The sequence below is a fragment of the Budorcas taxicolor genome, chromosome 5, assembly GCF_023091745.1.
Source record: "Budorcas taxicolor isolate Tak-1 chromosome 5, Takin1.1, whole genome shotgun sequence".
NCBI classification, from domain to species: domain Eukaryota; kingdom Metazoa; phylum Chordata; class Mammalia; order Artiodactyla; family Bovidae; genus Budorcas; species Budorcas taxicolor.
Window position 1 is genome coordinate 41,300,143 of NC_068914.1, and position 19,787 is coordinate 41,319,929.

General features: G+C 41.7%; 1 protein-coding gene across 1 annotated transcript in view; it reads right to left on the bottom strand.

The window, feature by feature from the left end:
- GNPAT (glyceronephosphate O-acyltransferase) overlaps positions 1 to 19,787 on the bottom strand; it is a 37,170-nt gene that overhangs the window by 12,350 nt on the left and 5,033 nt on the right. Inside the window, exons 2-8 of the mRNA XM_052640082.1 lie at positions 14,869 to 15,051; positions 7,445 to 7,621; positions 5,402 to 5,531; positions 1,491 to 1,618; positions 1,103 to 1,178; positions 682 to 833; positions 434 to 564 (exon numbers count right to left, since the gene is read on the bottom strand). Coding sequence (XP_052496042.1) covers positions 434 to 564; positions 682 to 833; positions 1,103 to 1,178; positions 1,491 to 1,618; positions 5,402 to 5,531; positions 7,445 to 7,621; positions 14,869 to 15,051 — 977 coding nt within the window. The remainder of the gene's footprint in view (positions 1 to 433; positions 565 to 681; positions 834 to 1,102; positions 1,179 to 1,490; positions 1,619 to 5,401; positions 5,532 to 7,444; positions 7,622 to 14,868; positions 15,052 to 19,787) is intronic.

Below are 19,787 nucleotides of genomic sequence, written 5' to 3' on the forward strand. Positions count from 1 at the left end.
CACTCCCATTCACTATTACTAAACAGTCCTTTCCAGGATCAAAAAAAAAAAAAAAATACTGACTGGCCTACCAGAAGTGCTCAACAATTCCCATATATGTGCTTGTTAACACACTTTTCTTGTTTGTGCTTTTAAGTTTGTAGGTTACTGGGGAGGGAGCCTGAGGAGAAGGAATCAGAAGAAACATCTGTCACTTTGAGAGTGGGCAATGGGGCCCTGTGTTTGTTTCAGCACTGTCTGGCTTGGCACGTTTAATATACACACTGCAGCTAACTGTCTAGAAGACACATTGATTGAAGCTTTCTCTTCTCCAGGGTATCATCTCAGAAAAGCAAGTTTCAGTTCTGCAAGTGGTCAACTCAAGAATTACAATTTACACTTTTAGACTTTCATCTTTGTTTCTATGTCACTTATGAAAACACAGGCCTTGCACCTGGGAACCAAGTTATACGGGCTCCGACCCATCCTGCCAGCGGCCAGAGATCGAAGCGACACAGGGTCTCCAAAGTACACATGAATGTTTCCAAACTTCTCAGAGAGGATTCTCCTGGCTTTCAACAATCCCTATGAGTGTCACACAGGGGGGAAAAATAGGAATAAATCCAGAAATTAGTTGACGTATAAACTAGCATTTTCTATAAATTCCAGTAAAGTCAAGCTTGGCTATCAAGCTTTACGTACAGTTGTAGATTCTTTCGGCTTAGGAACCCCTAGAAGCTCATATGCATACAGCGTTTCTTCCAATATCCTATCGTAACTGATGCTGATTGGAACAAGGTAGGTATCAAAAACTTCTCTTTTAAAAAATGGTTCCATCACAATATTCAGAAGACCTGGAAACGCACGGAGAAAGAGCTTTTCATACATATTGAAAAGGAGAGCAAACAAGGGTGTGGGAAGATACTAACAGTATACGTTATATACCAAGCCCATAAATATAATATAGACTGTTGTACTTATTAAGAAACAAACTACACTTATAAGGTAAAGAATATCTTGAAAAAAGAAAAAGGCAAGTGTCATGTTCTATTAAGCAGCTATGATGACACCACACCTGAAGCCTGTGGGTTTGTATTTTTCCTTCAATCTATAAGGAACCTACCAAATTTTGGAGTCAGTGTCTTGGCAGAGCGGCTTCTTGTCCCTTCGAGGAAAAATTCAACAGGAGCATAACCATTCTTTAAAGAGAAAACACAAACAAACAAAACAAAACACAAAACCCGTTGCCTACTCTCAAAGTGATAAATGCTTCTTTTGATTCCTTTTCCCGAGTTCCCTCCCCAGCTCTCTGAGCAAACACTGCTCACAGTGAAACTTAAACAAGGGAGCCACGCAGAGTAAACAGATTGCTGAGGTTATGTACATTCCTCGAGGGGAAAGAAACAGCTAAGTGGTCCACTCAGAAGTTAAGAATTTAAATAAGACCTTACAGCAAACGTCAGTGAAAAGAAAGCACAGCTTGAAAGCACTGGGTAGTTATCTGCATTTACCCGTAACATGGTTTTCACATATTCGGAGAACACGGCCCAGTAGAGCTTATTGCCGCCAAAGGTACGCCGCATGAAGAAAGCCCCCGACATCCGCAGCAGCTCACCAATCATCTTCATTCCCAGGAAGTCTACCAAAGAAAGGCTGGTTAATATGTATCCAGAGTGCAACTTCCTCTGAATATCTCAAACAAATTCTATTCAGATAGGTTTTAGGTATGTAAGACACTCCTCATCTTAAGAAGAAATATCTAATGGGATTATGGGAAAGAATGCCCTTGATGGGCAGGTGCTGGTAGGGGGGTTACCTCGTGCACCCTCCTTCCCATGCACCTCTGCATCTACAACCAGACCAGCTAGAGACAGGGGCAGCAGCCTCCACTATGGCATCGTGCCAACCTTTTTAGTCAATACTGCTGCTGACCTCAATGACGTGAGTGAGTGAGTGCTCAGCAGTTTGTGTCCAACTCTTTAAGACCCTATGGACTGTACTTGGCCAGGCTCCTCTCTCTATGGAATTCTCCAGGAAAGAATACTGGAGTGGGATGCCATGCCCTTCTCCAGGGGATCAAACCGGCATCTCCTGCGTTTCCTGCACTGGCAGGCAGATTCTTTACCCACTGAGCCACCTGGGAAGCCTGGCCTTGATGACACGTCAACACATCCTTCATGCTCTGGGCGGGTAGGCCAAACTAGCTCACTCTCTCCTTTCCTTTCTACCCATCAGGTAAAAATATCGATATTCTTTTAGAAGCACAGATTAAAAAAGAAAAGTCAACAGTGAAAAGAAAGAGTTCACTATCAGTTTTTAAAAAGTTCTTTTCATTTTTTCCTAATTTTCAAATAACTTTTCCACACGTCTGTATAGATGGAAATACTTTTAAAGTGCTGAGGTTCCTGGCAGTTTTTATTTTACTGTTAGCACTCAGTTGTGTGACTCTGCGACCTCATGGACTGTCGCTCACCAGGCTCCTCCGTCCACGGAATTTTCCAGGCAAGAATACTGGAGTGGGTTGCCATTTCCTCTTCCAGGGGATCATCCCAGCCCAGGGATCAAACTCATATCTCTTTAGTTTCCTGCTTTGGCAGGCAGATTCTCGACCACTGAGCCACCAGGGCTTATTAACAACAGTGTTGATTAAATCCAGGTGGCTCAGGTGGTAAAGAATCTGCCTGCAATGCAAGAGACCCAGGTTTGATCCCTGGGTCGGGAAGATCCCCTGGAGAAGGAAATAGCAAACCACTCCTCCAGTATTTCTGTCTGGAGAATCCTAGGGACAGAGAAGCCTGGTGGGCTATGGTCCATGGGGTCACAAAGAGTCAGACATGACTGAGCACGCGCATACATGGCTGAATCCCAGCTTTCCTGGCTACCTATAAGGGAGATAAAAACAATTTCTTTGCGTTGGTAATCCTACTTCTTGGAATCAATTCTACAGAAATAAAAGCACTAAAACGAAAATATATTGAAAAGCTGTTACAGCAAAACTACTACATTATGATACATATACACTGCTGAATATTATGTAGCAATAAAAATCTTAGACATGAAGTTAGAATCTTACCAGAAAAGTCACACCACATACAAAGATTAAACCAAAACACATCAAGGACCTAAATACAAAACCTCAATCTATAGAACTTTTAGAAGAAAATATAGGGGGACAGCTTTATAACATTGGATTTGACAATGATTTCTTAGATATGAGACCAAAAGCACAGAAAATAAAAAGAAACAACAGACAAATTGGACTATAGTTGTCCTTGGGTTGGGAGAAGTCCATAGGGGACTGGTTCTGGGACTCTCTGTGGGTACCAAAACACTTGGATGCTCAAGTCCCTTATATAAAAGGGCAGAGTATTTGCATACAACCTAGCACACCTTTGTACACTTTAAATCAGCTCCAGATTACTTATAATTCTTAATACAACTGCTTGTAAATAGCTGTAAGTATACTGTAAAAGTGAAGTCGCTCAGTCGTGTCTGACTCTTTGCGACCCGTGGACTGTAGCCCACCAAGCTCCTCCATCCATGGGATTCTCCAGGCAAGAATACTGGAGTGGGTTGCCATTTCCTTCTCCAAGGGATCTTCCCAACGACCCAGGGATCGAACCCAGGTCTCCCACATTGCAGGCAGACGCTTTAACCTCTGCACCACCTGTAAATGCTATGCAAATAGTTTCCCGTGAATGGCAAGTTCAATTATTGCTTTTCGGAACTTTCTGGAGTTTTTATTCCAAATATTCTTGATCTGTGGCTGGTTAAATCCACAGATACAGAACTTGTGGACACAGACTACTGACTGTAAATCAAAATGAAAAACTTCCACTCATCAAAGGATACAATCAACAGAGTGAAAAGGGATAAAATATTTACAGTCACTATCTGATACAGAATATATAAAGAACTCCTACAACTCATCAACAAAGAAAACAGACAATCCAAAGGACTTAAAATACTCCTCTGAAGAGGATACAGAACTGGCCAACAAGCATATGAAAAGATGCTTAACATAACTAATCGCCCCGGAAATATAAATACTCATGATGAGATGTCACTTCAAACCCATTATGAAGACTATTATTAACAACAAAACAAAAAAAATCTAAAAAACCAGAAAATAATAAGTGTTGGTTGAATGTGGAGAAATTGAACCTGCATGCACTGCTGGCGTGCAGCCACTACAGAAAACACAATGGCAGTTCCTCAAACAATTAAAAATAAAATTACCATCTAATCCAGCAATTCTACTTCTGGGTATATACCTGGAAGAACTGAAAGCAGAGAATCAAACAGGTATTTATCCATCTACACTCACTGCAGCACTATTCACAACAGCCACAAAGTGGAAGCATCCCAAGTATCCAGGGATAGATGAATGAATAAACAAAATATGGTATATACAAACAGTGGGAGACAGTGAAGGACAGGGAAGCCTGGCATGCTGTAGTCCATGGGGTTGCAAAGAGTCAGACACGACTTAGCAACTGAACAACAATACACTGGAGTATTATACAGCCTTAAAAAAACAGAAAATTCTGATAGACCCTACAATATGGATGAACCCTGAGGACACTATGCTGTGTGAAGCAGGCTGGTAAAAGAAGGACAAATCCTGTGTACTTCCACTTGCAGAAGGTAATGGATAGTCAAATTTGTAGAGATAGAAAGCATTAACAGAATAGTGGCTGCCAGGGGCTGCAGGGAGAATAGAATGAGAGGTTAAGTGTTAAATGAAGACAGAATTTCATTTTTGCAAGATGAGAAGACTTCAGTGGATAGATTGTAGTACAACAGTGTGAACTTTATGTCACTGAACTGTGCACTGAAAAATGATGAAGATGGCAAATTTTATGCTTTGTGCATTTTAACACAATTGAAAAATAGTAAAAAGAGTTTAGACCTATTTTTTTTGTTTAGATTTAAAATATTTTTTATTTTATGGCTGCACTGCACAGCATGTGGGATCTTAGTTCCCTGACCAGGGACTGAACCTGCATCGCCTGCATTAGAAATGTGAAGTCTTAATCAACAGATCGCCATGGAAGTCCCTTTAGATTTTTAAATTTTTTTTTACTTTTCAAAAAAAGTTTAGATCTATTTATTGACCTATAGAGATAGCCACTGATGCACTATCAAATTAAAAAAAAACCAGTAGGGTAGTCTAATCTCCTTTTTCAACCTAAACCAAAAGCCCTATGTGCACACAAGCTTGCTTATATCTGTTCAGGCCAGTAGAGCACAACACAGAGGACACAATCCAATGATCACACCTGGAACTGGAGGGAAGGAGGGAGAGGCGGTTATATTTTCATCATTTTCTTCAACTTCCTTAGAATTGTTAAAATCGTTCCAGTGAAAGCTTTAATTTTTATAACAACAAAAAAAAGGAAAGTAGAGGACCGAAGCGTACCCATTCCTGCCGCTATGACCGGCACAGGTAAGTCATAGTTGTACAAAAGGAAAGACAGCATCAGAAAGTCGATGTAGCTCCGGTGGCTGGGCAGCAGGACAACTGGATGCTCCTGGATGGCTCGCTGGAGCTTTAAGACAAAGGTTACACTTGGAACACTTTCAGCTTTCATGCTTATTAAAACTGAACCTTAAATCAGAAAGTGGAAGAATGTGCTACAGGGGGAACACTAACACTGTTTTTCTGTCTCTCTGATCCCATACACAAAACTTATTTCTGAGTTATAGCTAAATAATCTTACAATAATGCAAGAATATTAAAAATTTTAAATTTACAGATCATAAGAATAGTCATGGTGACAATCACTAACACATATTAGTTGAGCAGCAATTAAGCATTTTACATGCATTGTTTAATATCACACACATATTTGTAAATAAGGCTTAAGCCTTATTCAGCTTCCTTGGTTGTGACAAAGTCATGCCACTGATGTTCGCTGGGAACTGGGAATGAATCTGAAGTCAGTCTGAGTTAAGAAGCCAACAATTAGCTGCTGTACTAGACTGGCTGGTGGACTGTAGGAAGAGAGAGCAAGAATTCTCTCTCAGAGATTTAAAAAAAAAACTACACATTGTTAGGACCAGGAAGAGGAATGGTATTTTTCTATTTATACACTAGACTCAGGGAGAGTGGATGCCCAGTAGTAGGGACAAATGCAAATGAACTTCCCAATACATTTCTCAGGTTAGCAACCTCAAACATACCCAGTGTGTCCACATACGGTCTGTTTTCCTGAACTCTAAGTACACAATCAACTGAGGTAAGGTAGTTTGTAGTCAGTTAGGATCTAGCCAGCAACACTCCCTGCCCCTAGCACTGTACCAAACACCCTCCCGCAGAGATCCAAATAGTAGGTCAGCAAGTTGGAAATTAGTCATAGGAGGAAAAGGAGAAATACTTGGAAGCCAAGTAGATGACTGAATAAAAACACAGCATTAAAAGGCATAAGCAGGAAGGCCAATGAAGGTAAGAGCTTCCAAGTAAATTTAAAAAAATGTATTAAATAATAAACAGAAAAAATAATCATCATAGAGAAAGCTCTTATTTCCAGAAAAAAAAGTATTAAATGACAGGAGTGATGGAATTAGAAAAACCAGCATTTGGCAATCGTAAGAGTAATAACTGGATTCAAGAAAAAATCCTCAGTGGGTATAAAAACTAACAGAGCAAAGTATGATGAAAAACAGGACTCTGAAGCACTCCCCAAGATGTGTACTAATTACAAGGGGACAGAGAGTAACTCTACAGTGGAGAAACAAGGCAGAGAGCGGTGACCGACTGACGCATGTGAGCATCACCAGGAACCGGCAGACAGACGCCACCCGCTCACAGGCCGACACACTGAGGACACGGCCTTAGCCTGAGTGAGGAAACAGCTCCGATCCAGAGCAAGGGGCAGCAGAAAACACCTGGTCTGTTTCCTTCAAAAGCGGTTTCATGAAACACAAACAAAGACTAAGGAATTGTTCTAGATTAAAAGACTCCAAAGAGAGATGGACGCTGACTGTGACATATGACGTAGGACTTTCCCTGCCTGTATGTGACAGAGCTGGGACAGCTGGTGAAACATGAAAAAGACCTGTGTTACCAGCATTGTGTCAGTGTTAATTTGCTTCTTTTGATAATTACACAAGAGAATGTCTGTTTATAAGAAAAACACGCCAGAAAGGTGTGTGAGTCACAGGAAAATGCTGTAAACTTCAGTGAAACATGTACAGAAACTCTCTTCGTACTCCGTGAGCATCTGACATCAGCTTAGTCTGTCATGTCTGTGCGTAAGTGACTAAGTCGGTTTGTCTGAAGCCTGCAGGTCTGAAGGGGAGAGGAAGAAACACCCAGCAGAGAGGCAGAGCTGCCTTCGGCTCAGGCTGGATGCCGCTTGATAACCAGGAGCTGCTCATCCAGTGCACACTGAGATGCCTCTGAGTTGAGGAAACTGTGAGGGGTTGAAGAAGAGATTGTTTTTTAACAAGCAATACTCACTTTCTGAATCCCTTCTTCATTTACACGCACTTTTGAGAAAATCTGTTTAAATATTTTACTCAGGGCAAAGGCGAAAAACCGAATGGCTCCTAGACGCAGCTTGTGGCTCATTTCATCCAGGATCTCACAGGCTTCCTCTCGGAGGACCTCGACGGGTTGAAGGGATTCCTTGGAAAGCTAAAAGGGAAAGCAGGGATACATTTCTGGGGAAAAGTAAAAAGTCCAAATTCTTTTTGCTCAAATCAGCAGGACCAGTTCCAAATGGACTAATGTTATATAACTCACAAATGGCATGTTTTCTTCTTAATTTAAATGGATATGATTTAAGCTTATATCCACATTCTCTAAGTTGCTGCTCAAAATCTAGTGTCTGAGCATATACTTTGAGAGTAGTTACTTTCAGTAGATTACTGTACCTCTTCATCTAATTGCTTAGTGCTATTACAAGGTAACAACATACAAGGGGAAAATATAAGATTCTATTGAAATAACCACTCACTGTATCACATATGCAGGTCACTGGTACAAAAATCTCTGAACTATCAAAGGATAATCAGTGAAACTCATGACCTCACAATGGAACGCTCTTCATTCATATGGCATGCCACATCTTTCTGTACAGAGAACAAAATGCTGGCTGTGTGCTGGGACTGCCAAGTGCCTGGAGATGAACAAGTCACAGCTTCTGTCCTCAAAGAAGCCTAATCTGTTCCTTTAACTTCCCCCTAAAAGAGCACTTTGAAAAAGATTGAACTCTATGTAATAAATAATATTTGCTCTTACTAAAGGAGAAAGCTCTTAGAGACGAGGATGGGATGTGAGAGCCCCAGTCCCCCAGCCACATGCAGTGAAGGAGTTACACTTTTTGAAAAAGCTGAGGGGAATTTAACACACAAACTGCCACATCAAAGGGAAGAAGTCAGTGGCACTTAGTACTTTCACAAATGTATAACTATCCTCTACTTAGCTCCGTATCTCAGCTTTTCTCTAACATTTTAAGATTTTTTTAAAAATATGGACCATTTTTAAAGTCTTCATCAATTGGTTACAATATTACTTTTATGTTCTGGTTTTTGGCTGTGAGGCATGTGGGATCTTAAGTCCGCCACCAGGGATTGTAGCCCCAGCACTGGATGGCCAGCAAGTCCCTGTATCTGAGCTTTTGAGGAGCCAGTTCAACAGGCCCAAGACTGTGGGACCAAGATAAACTGCTTCCTCTTAACTCGTACTCCCTTATTTTACTCAGAGGTTATCCTTATACTCAGAAAAGTGATGAAGCAAGAAAGGTTTAGTGATATGATCAGAACAGAACCAACGCTGAATATAAACAGGCCGGAGACTGAGTGAACAGGAGGTGGGAGAGTGAAGACAGTGGCCGTGGAGCGAATAACTGAAAAGTCTCAACGAGGAGCTCAGCGAGGACAACAGACAGCAAAAGTGTTTCCAAACCTGGAAAAGCCTTTACATCATCACTGCATTGGAAAAACTATGATAAAACATAATAACATGGAATTTACCATTTTAACGATTTTTAAGTGTAAAGTTTGGTGGCATTGGACCTGTTGTCAGATTAAGGGAAGAATCAACAGAGAAAGAAAGGCTGAAGACAGAGACAGGGAGAGGCTTCTGCTACAAGTCTCACAAGAGATTAACGTGTGCTCATCAAAGGCCTTGTCACTGAGCCCAGACTGAAGCACACACGGAGAGGGTGCAGTACAGATACACCTGAAGGTAAGGAACAGGAACTTGAGGAAAATAATTTCTAATCTTTTCATTATTCCAAAGTAAAAACATGATTGTTTGCTAATGGCAAGAGGGTAGAGCCTAATAAGAGCTTAAGGTTTGGCAGATTTAGGGGATGGGAAGGGACTGATGTAAGAAGGGGTCTCAAGTCTGGAGATCACTGATGTGCACAGCTCTGCCCGTCCTCCCAGGAGCAGCCCTGTACCTGGAGGCATGAACAGAGAGCTACACTGACACAGAGCCTGGGCAGTCTGGAAGGTAGACTGGGGTACATGAGGATTAAAGTTACTGGTGACATAATTAAGCAAGTAATCCTAGCAACGGCTAGTTAGGAAGAGAGGACGGAAAGGCAGAATTAGAAAAAGGGAAAAAAGGAGGACTCAAGGATTCGGTGGGAATGGGTTTCAGGAAATGAGCCTAGGAAAGGGACTACACTTGGAAAACTATCAAGATAGTTCAGACCAGAGACAGAAGAGCCCCAAACAAAGGTAAGAACGGGTGCTGAAGAGAAGGGTAAGGGCAGAGTGACGCTCAGGTTTAGGCAAAAGAACGGGTAGTGGGGCCATCCTCTCAATAGAGAGTGCAGACAGGGACACTGCAGGGGTTAAGAAGGCAGATATGCTGATTCTGAGGTATTTGTGAGACACAGAAATTAGATATCCAGCAGGGAATAGGGCTGTCAGAGATTAAATTCTGAATGCTAATTATCTACCCAAGGGTAGAGGTACCGTTTGGATATCATCACACTATAGATGAACACTGAGATGACGAGAGTGGATAAAATCGATCAGGGAGACTATAGAGAGGAAGAGAGAGAGGCTGTTAAGGTTCAATCCTGAGAAACACTGGCAGATGTAGAAACATGTAAAATGGATTAACAAGAAGGTACAAGAAGAGAACCATCTGTGTGATGTCACAGACGTCCAGGTAAGACAGCCTGAAGAAGGCAGTGTCCAACAGTGACACAGCAATAATGGACAAAGTGGGGACTGAACGGGTCCCTGGGATCAGGTTACTTGGAGACCCACAGTAACTTTGACTAGATGAATTTCAGCAAATGAACTTCTGAAACTGGGATGTGAGGAGGGCATCTGGTCCCATCACTTCATGGCAAATAGATGGGGAAACAATGGAAACAGTGACAGACTTTATTTTGGGGGGCTCTGAAATCACTGCAGATGGTGACTGCAGCCATGAAATTAAAAGACTCTTGCTCCTTGGGAGAAAAGTTATGACCAACCTAGACAACATATTAAAAAGCAGAGACATTACTTTCCCAACAAAGGTCCATCTTGTCAAAGCTATGGTTCTTCCAGTAGTCATGTATGGATGTGAGAGTTGGACTATAAAGAAAGCTGAGCACCAAAGAATTGATGCTTTGAACTGTGGTGTTGGAGAAGACTCTTGTGAGTCCCTTGGACTGCAAGGAGATCCAACCAGTCCATCCTAAAGGAAATCAATCGTGAATATTCATTGGAAGGACTGATGCTGAAGCTGAAACTCCAATACTTTGGCCACCTGAAGCAAAGAACTAACTCACTGGAAAAGACCCTGATGCTGGGAAAAACTGGTGGCAGGAAGAGAAGGGGACAACAGAGGATGGGATGGTTGGATGGCATCACCAACTCGACGGACATCAGTTTGAGTAAGCTCCGGGAGTTGGTGATGGACAGGGAAGCCTGGTGTGCCTCAGTCCATGAGGTCCCAAAGAGTCAGACACAACTGAGTGACTGAACTGAACTGAAGAGGGCAGCCTATACTTCTAAGGAGTCAGGATAAGAAGGGAAAGAGAACTGGAGATTTAAAAGAAAGAATACAAGGCCAGGAGGGGACCTTCCTCCAGATAGGAAATGTACATGCCAGTTTGAGCCAGCAAAGAACGCTGGGCAGTAGGAAAGACAAGACACCTGGAGACAGGAAGGATGTGAACAGATGAAGAACACAAGTTCTTGTTCAGGAGGAATGACTTCTTCAAGGCACTGGAGGAAACCAGAGAAGCAGAGAATGACCTGGTCTCTTATTCTGTGCAGCTGGGCTTCTCATCTGCCCAACAGATATGCCGTCTCGATAGATCCCTCTTCCTGGAAACCTAAAAGAAGCTAGTCTTCCAACTGCTTGCGCCCCGTGTTGTCCCTCTTCAGTCTATTCTCCATCTCACAAACCTGAATGGCCTCTTAAATGCAGATGTAATCACTTCATGCGACTGCACTCTGTGAGATAAAGGGAGCCTGAGGTGGAGAAGTGGCAGCAGAGATGGAAAGAAAATAGACAAGTGCTATTTTTAGGAGAGTACCTCACTGTTGGGAGAGCACTTCAGCAGCTCTCAGTGACTGACAGCGTATGAGAGAAAAGTAAGAAGTGGAAGACGGCATCCAGAGTTTTGGTTTGAGCAACTAACACATAGTGGGGAGCATTCTTGGAGACAGGGTCATCTGGGGTGGGGGATGGGGGGGAGCATATCCATGGCATGAGGGCGAGGTGAATCAAAGACTTTGATTTTTACATCTTGAATATGAGGTGCTTTTGGAACTTCCAAGAGGATATCCAATAAACTACAAAAATACACATATGAAACTCCAAAGAGATCCAGGCTGAAGCAATAGATACTAATTATCTATATTATTTATAATATACTATTTTTATACAGTAATATTATAATCAAGATTGCTAGCTAGGAAAAATATCAATAACCTCAAATACACAGATGACACCTCCCTTTTGGCAGAAAGAAAAGAAAAACTAAAGAGCCTCTTAATGAAAGTGAAAGAGGAGAGTGAAAAAGTAGGCTTAAAAGTCAACATTCAGAAAACTAAGATCATGGCATCCGGTCCTATCACTTCATGACAAATAGATGGGGAAACAATGGAAACAGTGACAAACTTTATTTTTGGGGGCTCCAAAATCACTGCAGATGGTGACTGCAGCCATGAAATTAAAAGATGCTTGCTTCTTGGAAGAAAAGCCATGACCAACTTAGACAGCATATTAAAAAGCAGAGACATTACTATAGTGACAAAGGTCTGTCTAGGCAAAGCTATGGTTTTTCCAGTAGTCATGTACGGTTGGGAGAGTCGGACTATAAAGAAAGCTGAGTACCGAAGAACTGATGCTTTTGAACTGTGGTAGTGGAGAACACTCTTGTGAGTCCCTTGGAGTGCAAGGAGATCCAACCAGTCAATCCTAAAGGAAATCAGTCCTGAATATTCATTGGAAGGATTGATGCTGAAGCTGAAGCTCCCATACTTTGGCCACCTGGTGTGAAGAACTGATTCACTGGAAAAACCCTGATGCTGGGAAAGATGGAAGGCAGGACGAAAAGGGGATGACAGAGGATGATATGGTTCGATAGTATCACTGACGCAATAGACATAAGTTTGAGTAAGCTCTGGAAGTTGGTGATGGACAGGGAAGCCTGGCATGCTGCAGTCCATGGGGTCGCAAAGAGGAGGACACGACTGAGCAACTAAACTGAACCGAATATTATGATATGGAGACATTAGTACAAGGAAGGTACTTAAAATTCTGGCAATAAATAAAACTGCCCAGCGAGTGAGTAGAATAAGGGGAGAAAACAAAATCTTGAGGAACAGCAGTATTTAAAGAGATAGGTTAAAAAAAAGAAGCCCGTAAAGACAACCGAGGAATAATAAACAGATGTGGTGGGCAAGTGGAAGAGTAAGGTGTCATGGAGAGGAAGGAGAAAGCATGTGCCAAAAGTCAGCCAGGATTTGAACTAGGCTGATTTTAGTCACAAGGAAGGAAGTCATTCACAGTCTTGGGAAGAACTACTACAAGGGGTTGGAAGCCAGTCCATAGAAACCAGCCAACTTCTTCAAAGGGGAGAGAGGTGGGAAAGGAAGGGAGGGGTACTAAGGAGAGAAGGAACGTGGTCAAAGGGGGTCTATTTAAGCTGAAGAGCAGTGAGCATATTAAACGCTGATGGTAAAGAGCTGATCAAGAGGAAGAAGCTGAGGCATCTGACTGGACAGGCAAGAGAGCCAAGTCCCTGAGGATGAGGAGGAGGAGAGAGGAGGGATCCAGAGCGAAGGAGTGGGGTAGGGACTAAACTCAAACAGAAGGGGCTCCATTTAAGAAAATGATGTGTATTAGGCGCAGGTAAATTAGAAGCCTGACCACAGCAAGTTCAAAGAGTTCTCACATAATGGCTTAAATTGTTTTTGTGAAGTACGAAGAAAAGTCATCTGTCACGAGTATGTGGAGGTAGATTTGGAGGTTCAAGGAGAACCGGGCAATTCAAAAGTGCCATTTAGGAGAAAGGGAGGAGTTGAAGAAAAGAGAAGAACACCTGGGTCCTAACCTAGACCAATTAGTCAGAATCCCTATGGATGGGACCAAAGTATTTTTTTTTCCATTAATTCAAGAAGTATTTATTGAACATGCACTATGCGCTAGGTACCAGGAATATAGCAATTTCAAAGAGAAAGAGACAAAAAAATTCTTGCCTTCACAGAGTTTACATACGTGTGGAAAACTGTGGTTAACTTCTGCAGAAGTTCTCTAGGTGATTCTCACAAAGAGTCAGTATTGAGAACAACTGTCTTTATCTTCTAACAGATGAGGAAACTTGACTTCACTTACGTGAAGTGAGGGAAGATTAATAATTTCCCCAAGACAGAGCATGCTAGATGGAAACAATATGATTAACAGCATAGGTCATAAGTCTAAATCAGAGGAAAATGGACAGCAACTAATGAAGACAATGAAGAGTTTTCCTGAGAATTCCCTGGCAGATCAGTGGTTAGGACTCTGTGGTTTCACTGCCATAGGCCCAGGTTCAATCCCCTGGTCAGAGAATTAAGATTTTGCAAGCCATGTGGTGTAGCCAAAAAAAAAAAAAAAAATTAAGAATTTTCCATAAACCTGACTCACCTCCACTTAAATGTCAAAGAAGCAGGATCTCCCCATGAATATCAAGGTGTAGATGCACACTACCACATGAAGGGCCGCCACCGTGAAGCTCCAATCATGCCAGTCTAGGACTTTGACCTGGACATCTCAAGTGACGTGTCCAGAGCACGGAGCACAGCTTCTCTCTTCGGCCCTCTTCTTATCCCTCTTCTAAGCCCCTAACTCAGTGAATGGCTCCATCAGCCTTGATTCTGCCTTTCCTTCACTTCACTCACCCAAATGTGAGATGTAGGTACAGGGGCTTTTAAAGGCTCCCTGAATAATTTTAATGTGCCATGAGGTTTGAAAACCACAGGAAAGAAGTTCTTTGTTCTGCTAGGAACACTCTTCTTCATCTATTTCACATGGAAAGTCCCTACACATCTTTCGAGCCTCATTTAAAAAATAACTTCTCTTACCCCCTGCACAAAATTAATTGCCCTTATGATTAATTAATGTCCTTGTACACTGGCCTCCCACTAGCATGTCTTGTGTATGTATTTCATTGTAACTGACTGCACACCTGTCATCATTTCCTATTAAACACTCAAGAGGTCAAGAACTCTGCTCAACTAGCTCACTATTAGACACAATGTCTAGCAAAGAGGCTAACATGCATTATAGGTAAAATAAATACCAGATGAATGTGCTGAATATAGTGAAACCCAAAAAGATACATTAAAAATAGCAAAATAAATTCATAGAATCTAGAAGAGAAAGAAACTTGCACACAATGAATGAATCTGGCTATGGCTAAAGATGGAATCACTTACCTGTTTAATGACATAATGGATCTCTTCAGAATTGAGAACACTACATTTAATATCACTTGGCTTACAAGGAGTAATTCCCTTATAGACAAGAGGTGTGTAGCATTTCATTGCAAACTTCAAGTCACTGACATGCCTCCTCTCCTCTAAAACATCTTCAAACTCATCCCACTTTTTGAGCTCTTTCTGTGGACAAGGCAAAGGAAAGAAAGTCAGGCACATGCTGTAAAATAAATTAAGACAGGTTAGGAACTACATTGGTAAGGTTTCATCTTTGTCAAAACTTATTCTGACATAGAATAACAACAGAATTCCCTGGAGAGGGAAATGGCAACCCACTCCAGTATTCTTGCCTGGGACATCCCATGGACAGAGGAGCCTGGCTGCAGTTCATGGAGTCGAAAGAGTCCGAAACAATTTAGTGACTAAACTACTACCCCCACCACCCCCACCACCATATGTATCCGAGAAAATTCCATACATGGAATGAGTGGGTCTAAATAAATTTTTGCCTAAAAAAAGGAAAACAAAAAAAAGAATAGGGTGTTCTGATGTTAGATTTTCACATAGTAAGGAAAAAAAATGTAGCTATTACTAGGATCAATGAATTGATACTAAATTGTAATATTTTATTTTTGATTGCTATCTTTATAAAGCCAGTGTCCCTGGGGGGAAGTTAACAAATACAGTCACAGTGGGGCACTAAGGTCTAAAGCAAATCTGATCTATTTTACAGGTTTCATCCATCATACTTGTTTTATCTGCCTCTTTTACTTCTTTTAAAATTTTTTCATTTAAAATTTATTTGGCTGTGCCAGGCTTTCCTTGCAGCATGCGAACTCAGTTGTGGCATGTGGAATCTAGTTCCCTGACCAGGGATCCAACCTGGGCCCCCTGCTTTGGGAGCGCAGAGTCTTAGCCACTGGACTACCAGGGAAGTCCCTTCACTTAGTCTTAAAAATTAAATCAAAGCATACATTAGAAAGTAACCACTGTCAAGTAAATTAAGAGTACACGGGTGCAAACTCAAGACAAAAGTGCTCCTGTATAAGCTACTCTGGGGCAGTTCATGTTTTGCTGTATTGGTTTCTTATCTCCTTTCAACCACTGCAAATCAGGTTCTAGCCAACCCGCCCCTGAAATTGCTTGTTATTAGGCTTCTAGATCGTTAAATGACTTCTAAATTGTTAACTCTTAAAAGTTTGTTTTTCTGATGATAAAAGTAAGAGTAGTAATCGTCAGTACAGCTAACATGCATCATTGCTTCCTAACTGTCAGGCAGTATTCTAAATAAGAACTTAACCTCCACAAAGGGGCAATCCTCACAACAACCCTGTGAGGGAGTTAGCTTCACTACCCTGTTTCACAGTGGGGAGCCTAAGGCACAGAGAAGTGAAATAACTCAGCCAAGGCCCCACAGCTCTCCAAGGGCAGAGACAGGACTCAATCTCAAGCCTTATCTCAGCACAGACCTTGTTTCTAACCACTATCCTACACTACTCAGCATGTTAATTATGGAAAATTTGGAAACACAGAAACACATAAGTAAAGCCAAACTGCCCACAATTTTACACTCTGGAATAACTACTCTTAACTTTTACTACTAGTTTCCTTATTTTTTTCATTCATAAATAAAAAAAGTACATATTTTTAAATTTAAAACATGGACCATACCAAATATGGTTTATCTTATCAACTGTATTCTAAGTACTTCCTTATATTATTAATAAATATTGTTTTAAAATATTTTAGGGGCTGCATAATCACCTTTATATTCCTTAATTTCTTAATATATTTTTTAAATTTCCAAAGTGATACATGTTCATTATAAAAATTCAGAGGATACAAAAAAGCACAAAGAAGAAAACTAAAATCGATACCCAGATACTATTTCAGCTAATGCTTGTCTCTATGCCTGTGGACATAGTCTCCTCAATCACACACATATTTTTGTCACCTGATTTTTAAAAACTTAATGTTAAAAACACTTCTCCATGTCAGTTTAAGTTTCTCCCATATAACTTTAAATGCCGGACGTGTGAACTATTTTTCATTCATTGCTACTATAAAAGGCGTAACAAACACTAATATTTCTTTCAAATCGAATTACTAGACCTGGCCTCTTTCTAGTCTTCATTCTCCTAAACCTGCGCACAGTGTGACACCACTCTCAAGCATGCCTTCCTGTCCTCAGCTACAACAACTCTGAAATGTTCCTACTTTGGTTTTTAATTCTCGATTCTTGTCAAGTAGAAAATCCATCTCATTTCTCTAATTCAGAGAGTCTCTACCTGGGGGAAATTTTCTCCTTAAACTACAAATATGTCTTTTTTCCTCCCACTTCCTTTAATATGTGTTCACCTCTCCAGCCCTCTTCTCCTCACTCCACACAGAGTTGAGTACTCTCACCTACTCAACTGCTTTCAAATATTTGTTCCTGACTCCCCTGCACTGTCCTCTCGCTTCTTCAATTTGGCCTTTCCAAAAGTGAATTCATTTCTCCTCTGAACAATCCTACAACCTGATCATTTTCCTGAAATACCAATCAATAACCTCCATGACATCCTCACTCCTCAGTTCACATCATTCTAGACCTCTCCTCCCTCACCCTTTACATCCAATCCGTTTCATCCTGTTAACAAGGCCTTTAAGAATCAATCCTGTCTTCTCATTCATGTCTAGCCCATGCTCTTTATCACAATAGCTTCCTCACTGGTCTCCCTGCCTGTGTTTTGCCCCTTTGAATCAGTCTTCCATGCCACTACGTGCCTTTTTTATTTTCTTTTATATTTAGCAGTGCCAGGTCTCGGTTGCAGCACGTGGGATCCACTTTCCTGACCAGGGATTGAACCCAGGCCTGCCTGCGTCGGGAACACTGAGTCCCAGGCACTGGAGCAATGGGGAAGTCCCCACTCCATGCCCCTTTTAAAACACAATTCTGGCCAAATTCTGGTTTAAAATATGACTTCCCCCTCACCTCCTTCAGAGTAAGACCTAAGCCACTCCTGGTGTCATACAAGAACCTCTGAGACCTGGCTTTTCCTTCTCACCACACTCATGGTCCACTTAACAGTGAGTGATTCGATTTCCCCAACACAGTCCATTGCTGACATGCCTCTGGGCCTCTGCACAGGTCCGTCAGCCTGAAATGCCCTTCTGTTCCTATCCTTGTTCAGGTATCACTCTTCTGTGAAAACTCTCCTCGAGACCCCCTGATGGAATCACTCTGCCTTTCTCATTAGGACTCCTTTCCATACAACTATTATGGTATATATCCCATGACATGTGATCATTTGCAAGTCTGCCTCCCTGCCAAAATGCAATTACCTTGAGGGCATCTTTGTACTTTGGATCTTTGTATTTCCAACATCTAGCTGTGTTTGGAATATATACATATTGTGAATGACTAAATGTTAAGGTAATTAAAAAAAAACAACAGAATTTTAAACTGAGACCACCATTAGGCACAACAACAATATAAACAAAAGCAAAAAAGCATTGATGGGGAGCTTAAGTATGAAAGGGTAGCATGTAAAACATGTGAAATATGCAAACATGAACATTTTAATGTTCATATATAAATAAAGAAAATATATGAGGGGAAAATATTGTAACTGTTGGAATTCTGCTGTAAAACTGCAGTCACTGTAACACATCACAGACTCCTGCTGAAGAACCTTAAACCTCACATTTCTCATTAATAAAGGAACAGTATAACTTATATAGGCTCAGACTGGGTAGAATGCCATAAATTACCATTATAAATGATATAATTTTCAGGGACAAAAAGATCTTGAAAGACCTCCCATTTAGTGGTCCTAGGTGTGGGAAGAGAAAAGGATCAGAATCAGTTGGGGAGGTGTGTATAGGGTTGGGGGTTGCAGAGAGAGAGGACAGGGGAGTGAGGAGAAAGGGAGTCCTCAGAACAAGAACATGCCAGGCAGAGCAGCAGGTATGCATACTCTGCAAACGTCCAAGATGTGTTCACCTACAGTCCTTCCATGGTTCTGTTAACTGCAGGATCGAACTCATACCTCTTAACACTTGACCCGGCTACATAAAGACCTAGTTACCTAAACAAGCTATGACATCCCACGGCTCCTACAGCTTTGTTCAAGTTACCTCCAGGAGCAGCATTCCTTATCAAACATTTGGCACCTGTTATTAATATTCTTGGCATTGTGGTATATGCCGGGGATATGAGTTGTGTGACCCAGAGAGACACAGCTTCTTTTGTTGGTAACCAGGTGCACGGTGGTACCAGTTGTTGAGACAGGGCACTTACAGATGGCCCTCACCCACTGTTCACCTGGACAGTACTCAGCCTTCAACCACATAACCTAGGACTCAAATGGTCATCTTCTCCTTCGAGTTTGTAGGGAATCCTCATTACATTTTCATCTAGAAAACTTCAATAAACTTGCATTTGGTGTTTCCCCTACAAGACTGTGAACTTGTCATGTGTCTTTTAAAAAAATTTGTTCTTTCTTTCTTTTGGACGAGTTGGGTCTTCACTGCTGCGACAGCTTTTCTCTAGCTGCAGTGCGCAGGCTTCTCACTGATGTGGCTTCTGCTGTGGCAGAGGGCTTCAGGGTGCACAGGATTTGGTAGTTGTGGCTCCCAGGCTCTCAAGGACAGGCCCAGTAGTTGTGGAGCATGGGTTCAGCTGTTTCGCCGCATGTGCGATCTTCCCAGATCAGGGATCGAACCTGTGTCTCCTGCACTGGCAGGCAGGTTCTTTACCACTGAGCCACCAGGGAGGCTCCGTGTCACGTGTCATACATTTTTGTATTTCTAGTCCCTAGGAGGAACCCAATCATTGTCTGCAGAATGATAACATAAATTACTAAATGAAGCCACTTCTTGAGCCCTGTTGAGAACAGCTCTCCAATATTCAGTCCAAAGCTCAAACTTCTCCCAAT